The sequence below is a fragment of the Mus caroli genome, chromosome 2 (genome assembly GCF_900094665.2).
Source record: "Mus caroli chromosome 2, CAROLI_EIJ_v1.1, whole genome shotgun sequence".
NCBI classification, from domain to species: Eukaryota; Metazoa; Chordata; class Mammalia; order Rodentia; family Muridae; genus Mus; species Mus caroli.
Genome location: NC_034571.1, coordinates 25803203 through 25811919, shown reverse-complemented (window position 1 = coordinate 25811919; position 8717 = coordinate 25803203). Strand labels below are relative to the sequence as shown.

The window sequence follows — 8717 nt, the reverse complement described above, 5'->3', positions numbered from 1 at the left end:
CCTGGTCTACAAAGTGAGTTCCAGGACAGCCAGGGCTATACAGAGAAACCCTGTCTCGAAAAACCAAAAAAAAAAAAAAAAGACAAACCCTGCTCCTCCAGTGCTTAAGCAGACTGGAATTTGTTTTCTTTTTTCTTTCCTTTTTTTTAAAAAGATTTATTTATTTATTTATTTTTTCCATGTTATACACTGTAGCTGTCTTCAGACACACCAGAAGAGGACATCAGATCTCATTACAGATGGTTGTGAGCCACCATGTGGTTGCTGGGATTTGAACTATTGGAAGAGCAGTCGGGTGCTCTTACCCACTGAGCTATCTCACCAGCCCTGGAATTTGTTTTCATTACTCTAGTACCTACAATCAAAGGACCAGCATCTTCAGCTGAAAATATCGAGTTCCTATAATCCCTTCAGAAGTGATATTTTCACTAGTGACTCAAAAATATCCCTTAAACCAGAGATATAGGAAGAAACCCAAAAAGAATTAAGAAGACATCACAGAAATGACAGGATGAGTAATTTCAGAATAGATGAACTAACTTGGATGTTAAATGTGTCCACCTCTATACACGTATGAACTGGCTAGTTTTGTGTCAACTTGACACAGCTGGAGTTATCACAGAGAAAGGAGCTTCAGTTGAGGAAATGCCTCCATAACATACAACTGTCAGGCATTTTCTCAATTAGTGATCAAGGGGGAAAGGCCCCTTGTGGGTGGGACCGTCTCTGGGCTGGTGGTCTTGGGTTCTATAAGAGAGCAGGCTGAGCAAGCCAGGGGAAGAAAGCCAGTAAAGAACATCCCTCCATGGCCTCTGCATCAGCTCCTGCTTCCTGACCTGCTTGAGTTCCAGTCCTGACTTTCTTTGGTGATGAACAGCACAATTCGGAAGAGTAAGCTGAATAAACCCTTTCCTCCCCAACTGCTTCTTGGTCATGATGTATGTTCAGGAATAGAGACCCTGACTAAGACAAGGTCTCTCCCCAGTGCACTCCTGCTAGTAATGTTACCAAGAGCTTCCAAGGGCCATAACAAGTCTGGATCTCGCAACCAGCCCGTCTACCCCATACTGGATATGGCTACTATACCCACAGCCTATGTCCACTTAGAAATCTTCCCTACACTGATTGTTATCAGCCATTTTCAGTGAGAGAATCAAGTTGTTTTTTCCTTTTGCTCACCTAACCTTGGTTTTTTTTTTTTTTTTTTTTGGTTTTTCGAGACAGGGTTTCTCTGTGTAGCCCTGGCTGTCCTGGAACTCACTCTGTAGACCAGGCTGGCCTCGAACTCAATCTGCCTGCCTCTGCCTCCCAAGTGCTGGGATTAAAGGTGTGCACCACCACGCTCTGCTCACTTAACCTTACTGCACTAGATCCAGAGTATGCTGGGTCTCAGAAGGCTCACAGCAGAACAGGCACAGACAAGTGGATTGTTTCCGGTTCCCAGCTACCATTCCTGATGTCTATCAGACAACTGGCTACTTAAAGGAAAGGGAAGGAAAAGAGGCACAGAAAAGATATACTAGTTAGGAGAGAGGCGAAACACAGCTAGGAGAGAAGCCCTAATATGGCTGCTATAAACTCTGAAACTTGGAAAAAAGGAATGAGCCAGGATGGAGTTAGGAGTCACTGGCATAAAAGTAACATCTGACACCACGGGGGTTACAAGGGATAAACAGAACTCTGGGGTGACAGCAGGCCCCGTGGAAGCACTACAATCAAGGCAGGGCCCTGAGATTGAAGAACTCACAAAGGAGAAGGTGGCTGGCCTGGGGAGCAGCCATCAGGAGCTGTCTCAGACAGAAGCTTATAGTCCACAGGCCAAATGCAAACACTGGCTGGACTAGAGACTGATCCCAAGAGCTAGGGAGCCAAGGCTGTGGCCTGAGCCACTCAAGCACATTTAAAGGCTGAGGGAAAGAAACTGGAAAAGGAACCCAGCAGAGGAAGGGAACACACAGCAGAGTCAGCAGGTGACAGGGGACGTGAACAAAGGCAGACCTTTACAAGAGCTGACTAGGGTAGGAAGGCCACCTCTGTCTCTAAAACAGACTAAAAAGAAAACAGCCTTTCTGAGGGGCTCATGCTGCTTCTGTCTCCTGGCTGTGGCTGAAGTGAGACTATGGTGACAAGAGGAAGCAATGAGGACAAGCAGGACACAGCAGCCAGCCCCTCTGCTGTCACTGACAAAGAAAACAGCACTTTAACCCCCAGCACATGATGTGTTTATTTATACTCTGCCCTGTTCCACAAAGAATTTCAGGACACAAAGGGCAGGAAGGAAGTGTGGACAAATGGCCTCAGGGCACAATCTCCAACATTCCTCAGCTTTTTTTTTTTTTTCTTTTTGGCAACAAGCTGAAAGGACACTGGGCACAATAAGCAAGAGGGCTCTCTAGCTGCTCTTCTATTTCTTGTTGGTACAGCCTGGAATCTAGAGGCCTCACATACAGCTGTGTGAAAGTCAAACTGAGCCCTAGCTCTAAAGGGTCTTTCTTTGTCTGGCCTTATTCTCTACATCTCTCCTAAGGGAGAATACTAATACATCTGTCTTGGAGTTTGGCGATGCTAAAACAAAACAAACAGGAAAAGTGTGAGGATTATAAGCGACTTCCTAGGTGGGTGTTCTCCCATCTTCCTTCCCAAGTTCTCTTTATGAGAAATTAAAAGCCATCTGGAGGCCAGGGGCCAGGGTCTGAGTTGCACTTCATGCAGGCTGTACTTGAACTTATGATCCTACAGCCTCAGTTTTCCCTCAACCAGCTGGGACTACAGGCCTGTACTATTAGACCCAGCTATCTTCTGTTTGAAGAGAAAAAACTGAAAAACCTAGGGATGCAACATACATCTGAACGTGGGTGTGTGTGGTAGTGGGGATGGAGCCCAGGCCCTTGCATACACTTGTCAAGTGTCCTGCTACTAAGCCATATTCTCCAGCCCTGAACACTGTTAAGAACCTCACAGCTATCAGAGTTTGCAAATATAAGACACCCATCTGACCCACCTGCAATGGTGGAGATCTGGCTCACTGGGATGGTGGCTGCCTTCTGCAAGTCCATCTTTATCTTTTTGGTCTGTCAAGAGAATGGTGACTTGGTAAGTGGGGCTGTCCAGAGCTGAGCACGTGCTGCTAGAATGAAGGACCATGACACACCACGTATGTTCTTTCACAACATCAGGCTGTGGGGCCACAATTTTGGCCACCCATCTCTCCCCTACCTGACTATCCTTGCTGCTGGTCAGGTCCTCGAAGGCCAACACGCACTTGGCAGAAGCATCCTGAAGTTGCTGGTACCACTGCATCGTACTATCCTGCACCTTCACCTGCAGGTCTGAGAACAAAAGACAGGCCTTAGTGGCAGTGAGCTTATATGACAGGGCATCTGCACTAGGACTGTTCTAAGCACTACACTATGCATTGGCTGCTTCAGTGTCACAATCACACAACAGAGTCGATACTAATATGTTTTCCATTTAACCAGAAACAGGCACAGAAAAGCTGCTTGTCCAGGTCACACTGCTATGGCAAGTAGAAAGAGGTTTGACTATCTGGTCTAAACACAATGCTCTGCTGATCCCTGTAGCCGGCCTTTTGCTACATTGGGGGGGGGGGGTGTTCTTCTTTCTTCCATTCTTCCAACCCCCTAGCACTAGATAGGGGAGAGAAAGGATAAAGAGGAAAGGAAAGAGATCGATCCCTGACTAAAGTCAGGGGTCAGAGGGGGAGACTTTATCATTAGATGACTTCCTGATGATCAGGAGTGTTCACTTCCTTGGGGCAAGTTTGATCTTCACCAGCATGATATCTAATTTGTTGTTCTTCTCGGGACACAACTACTTAACAAAACACAGCCAACAACAACAAGCAACCTACGCCACCGCTAAGGGCCCTAGCATTTATATACCCGACGAGAAGTCCCCAGAATGCCAAGCATCACACAATCACAGGAACTATCTGGAGCTGGCAAAATCACAGCCAGCTACTGTGGACAGTTGGAATCCTTTAATCCTTGCACTTAGGGGTCAGAAACAGGTGATCTCTGTGAGTTCGAGGCCAGTCTGGTCACAAAGTAAGTTCCAGGATAGCCAGGGTTACACAACAAAACCTTGTCTCAAAACACCAAAAGGAATAAACAAACGCTCAGCAGTAGCACTGTCTGGAATGCCACCCTTGTTAGATGGAGACAGGCTTTTCAAGGACTGCAGAAGACGGTACAATACAGAATTGGTTCCAGATCAACCAAAACTGTATGTAACACATTAGGTAAGAGTTCTGATGAACTGGGCAGTCCTGTAGTGTGACACATCACATCACACCACACCACAACCCACCTTCATTCTGTGTTCCTACTGGGCTTGGGCTGGGTGCAGAGGTCTGGGTGGGAGGCCCTGGCCCCTGCTGCACCTGTGACTCCTGCCGCTTGACCCGTGCCTCCTCTTCATGCTTCTTCTTCACTTGAGAGGCTCTGGTGATCTCCTGCTCCAAATCTGAGAGAAGGTCCCGCATTTCCTGCAGGGCTCGCTCTGCCTCAGCTTGGTTCTCTGCTGTGGGATAACCACTCTATCAGAGTGAGAGACAATACTTAACATTGACCTCTTTTGTGGTGCTGAGTCATATTACACACAGTACATTTTTAGAGTGGACCAGTTGGACCAGTGAGTATACATGATCAAATGTTGGTGCCTACTAATTTCCTGTTCTCTTAAGAATTCAAAGGCCGGGCATGGTGGCGCACGCCTTTAATCCCAGCACTTGGGAGGCAGAGGCAGGCGGATTTCTGAGTTTGAGGCCAGCCTGGTCTACAGAGTGAGTTCCAGGACAGCCAAGGCTGCACAGAAAAATCCTGTCTCAAAAAACCAAAAAAAAAAAAAAAAAAAAAAGAATTCAAAGAGCTGGGAGTGGTGGTTCATGCCTGCAACCCTAGCACCTGAGAGGCAGAGGCAGGAGGACTGCTACAATTCTGAGACCAGCCAGGGCTACACAGTGAGTCTCCGTTTCAAAGAAAGAAAAAGCCATTGAGATAGCTCAGTGGGGAAGGTCCTTGCTTCACAACCCTTATGTCACCCTGAATTTGATACCTGCAGCTCCACAGATAGAGCACTGACCCTGAAAAATTCTCCTCTGATTTCTAAACATGCACCCACACAACATAGCATCCGAAGGTTTATCATAGTCACCACCCCCACAGCAGCCAGCCAGGATGTTTTGAAGCATTTGGCAACACTGCAAACAGCAGTCTTTTTTAAAAAGTCTGTGACAAAACCAAGTATATTGTGTCAGCAATCCTAGCTCTCAATCCTTGGAGCAGTGCCTTAAGCTCCAAGCCATGTTGAGCTACACAGTAAGACCCTACAACAAAACAAACAAAAAATACCCAAAAGACCAAAACAAAAAACAAAACAACAAAACAACAACAACAAAAAACCCCTGGGCTAGAGAAACGGCTCAGCAGTGAGGAGCATGCGCTGATTTTACAGAGGACCTGAGTGGTTCCGAGCTCACAGCCACAAGTAATTCTTGGTCCAGAACTAGCCTCTGTGAAAATCCACACAAGTGTACATACATGAACACAGACAAGACGTGTGTGTGTGTGTGTGTGTGTGTATTATATATACTGGGCAGTGGTGGCACACACCTATAATCCCAGCACTTGGGAGGCAGAGGCAGGCAGATTTTTGAGTTCAAGGCCACAGCCTGATCTACAGAGTGAGTTCCAGGACGGCCAGGGCTACACAGAGAAACCCTGTCTCGACACCCCCCTCCCCAGAAAAAAAAAGTCAAATAATTCCAGCAAGTTAGCTCTTTCTTGCCACCTTGTGAGGAGAGGAGCTTGGGTTCAGCAGGCCCAGGTGCAAGGCCATCTGGCAAGTCTTTTTTTTTTTTTTTTTTTTTTTATACACTGTAGCTGTGTTCAGACACATCAGAAGAGGGCATCAGATCTCATTAAGGATGGTTGTGAGCCACCATGTGGTTGCTGGGATTTGAACTTTGAACCTTCAGAAGAGCAGTCGGGTGCTCTTACCCACTGAGCCATCTCACCAGCCCCCATCTGGCAAGTCTTGTCCTGGCTTTCAGAGCCATCTGCCAGTGCTTCATTCCTGCTCTCAGAGGAGGAAAAAGAAAGCGACAACAGTCTGTCCTTCTGCACAATCTGCAGGAGTACTTTTTGAATCTAAGACATCAAATTTTAGAGTATGTGGCCAATATTTCCTAATTTGTACAGTCTCTACATTTTTCACGTGCTCACATAAATGGGCATTTCCTTTACATGTCAGTTCATCTTGTGCTTACTGTCAGATACTCGCTTCCTTCTTCCATTCTACTTAATGGTTCTTCTGTCTCGGGATTTACAGCTAAATATACAATATAGAATAAAATGAAGATAAAATAAGTTTAATCTCTATTTGAATGTATTTATATCTCTTATTTGCTACGCTACCAGGAAGCTGTGTGAGCAAGGCAAACACTTTCCCAATGTCCAATAGCTTCATATCTCATCCCGCTATCAAGTGACAACTGGTATTCCTCCAACAGGCAGGCATTACTTTAATTTTCATCTTATTTGTTTGTTCTTAGAAACAGGGTTTCTCTGTGTAGCCCTGACTGTCCAGGAACTCTTTCTGTAGACCAACCTGGCCTCAAACTCAGAAATCTGCCTGCCTCTGCCTCCCAGTACCAGCACTGCCCAACAAAACACATTAGAGTGTAAGCAGCTGTGCCTAACCTGAAACAGTCATTCTGTAATCCTCACCTCCACGGTGGTGCGGATGATGCCAGAGATGAGGCCACATAGCTGGTTGCCCCGGGTCTGGAAGGCAGCCAGGTCCACACTCAGCAGTTCTTTGTGCTGACTGGAGGCATCCAGCTGCTGGTTGAGCTGCAGGACCTCCTCTTGGAGGGAGTACAGGCTGCGCAGACGGACCTGACCTTCCTCCTTCCGAAGCTGCTCCTGCTCCGCCTGCTTCATCCGCTGCTGCTCTGCCTCTCGAAGCTTTAGGTTGAGAATCTACTGAAAGGGGCACTGAGTCAGTCATTGGGGTGTGGGTGGCTTTCCCTTTCCACATTGCTCAAGTCCTAAGTGAGCTACATCTTTTCACAGATGGGCTGAGGAAATAGACTCCCCCAGGGACAATATATAAGTTAATTGCAATTTTCAGCTTCACTGGCTCTATGAGAGTGGCAAATCACACCTCTACAGCTTTCTGAGGACATTGTTAGGGATAATCAACAAAGGGGGGGGGGGCTGCTTAAATGTGGGTGGTACTACCCTACAGGCTGAGCTCTGAGGAAAAGAAAAGAGAAACCCAGAGAGCAGAGGCTTTCTGAGCCATGTGAAACCAGGAGCTGAAACACTCCCCTTTCCTTCTGTCCTCTCGGGTCCTTGGTCCCAGTAATGAAAGAGTAACTACAGAGCCACTACCAAGGAGCACAATTGCAGACCAGGTCTCCAGAAGGACTCTGTTGATGGACTGATAAACCTCAAGAGGCAAGAGACAGACACCGATACAATCACGCCAAGTGTCCCAGGCACTGACCTTGGCTCTATGGCGGTGCTCCTCTTTCAGCTTCTCCTGATGGCCCAGGGCCTCCCTGGTACTGATAAACAAGGCAGGATCAGGGGTGTTTCCCAAGACCTTTCCTGCCTCCCTTGCTGTCACATTAGGCCTCCTCCAAAGCTGCATACTTTTCTAGACTGGAAGCCTCTTTGCCTATTTTTCACCTTGGGATTTCTCTGGGAAAGCATCAAGCTGATCGCACAGACAGATACCTGCACTCAGGAAGACTCACCTCTTCTCCATCACTTCCTGTAAGTCCTGGAACTCCTTATGCAGCTTCAGCTCCTTCAGCTCGTCAAACCTCTTTAGCTGCTCCGATGCCATCTCTGAGAGGGCTCGCACCTTCCTCTCTTGCTCCTCCTGCCATTGCCTCAGGCCCTCCTAGAAGGGTCAGCACCTGTTTTCGCTGTGGCCCAGCACCTGGCTCATCTGCTCCTGGACCTCCACCCTCCGTCCTCAGAGCACAGAAGACTCCAGAGCATAGGATCACCTGCTTTTTTATTAAGCTCTATATTCAAGCACTGACTTGTCCTTGAAAATTTTTTTTTTTTTTTTAGTAACACAAGTTGCTTACCATATATTTTATTTTTCTAAAAAAACATTTTATAGTTAGTTTTTATTTTTATTCTTTTTCTTCCTAGCTTTTTTAGAGACAGGATTTCATGTATCCCCTGCTGGTCTCAAACTTGTTCTATAGCTAAGGTTGACCTTAACCTTCTACCTGTCAGAAAATAGAACCAGACTTCAGTTAGAGTTCACTGTCACACTACCTCCCCAAGTGAGCTGTCAGTGGGTGGCAAATCATGATTAGCATAGTTAGTTTCCTTCCCAAGAATCTCCCAAAAAGCGACTCTGTAGTGTCAAACCCCGACCCCTGCTCTCACTTACGGTTCCTCTCATTCTGTGCGCCAATTCGTACATTCGGATGCAACCTTCCACCTTGCTCGCCCGGGACGACTGAGGTGCAGTAGGTTCTGGGAACGGGGACTCATGTGTGCTCTAAATACAAGATGAGGAAATCAGGGGCTGGTGAGATGGCTCAGTGGGTAAGAGCACCCGACTGCTCTTCCGAAAGTCCAGAGTTCAAATCCCAGCAACCACATGGTGGCTCACAACCATCCACAACGAGATCTGGCGCCCTCTTCTGGAGTGTCTGAAGACAG

At 47.0% G+C, this 8717-nt stretch overlaps 1 protein-coding gene across 1 annotated transcript in view; it reads right to left on the bottom strand.

The window, feature by feature from the left end:
* The window catches only part of Gle1 (GLE1 RNA export mediator), a 25425-nt gene that overhangs the window by 13387 nt on the left and 3321 nt on the right, over nucleotides 1-8717 (bottom strand). Inside the window, exons 3-9 of the mRNA XM_021156319.2 lie at nucleotides 8443-8553; nucleotides 7787-7935; nucleotides 7534-7594; nucleotides 6750-7004; nucleotides 4330-4558; nucleotides 3217-3329; nucleotides 3002-3071 (exon numbers count right to left, since the gene is read on the bottom strand). Coding sequence (XP_021011978.1) covers nucleotides 3002-3071; nucleotides 3217-3329; nucleotides 4330-4558; nucleotides 6750-7004; nucleotides 7534-7594; nucleotides 7787-7935; nucleotides 8443-8553 — 988 coding nt within the window. The remainder of the gene's footprint in view (nucleotides 1-3001; nucleotides 3072-3216; nucleotides 3330-4329; nucleotides 4559-6749; nucleotides 7005-7533; nucleotides 7595-7786; nucleotides 7936-8442; nucleotides 8554-8717) is intronic.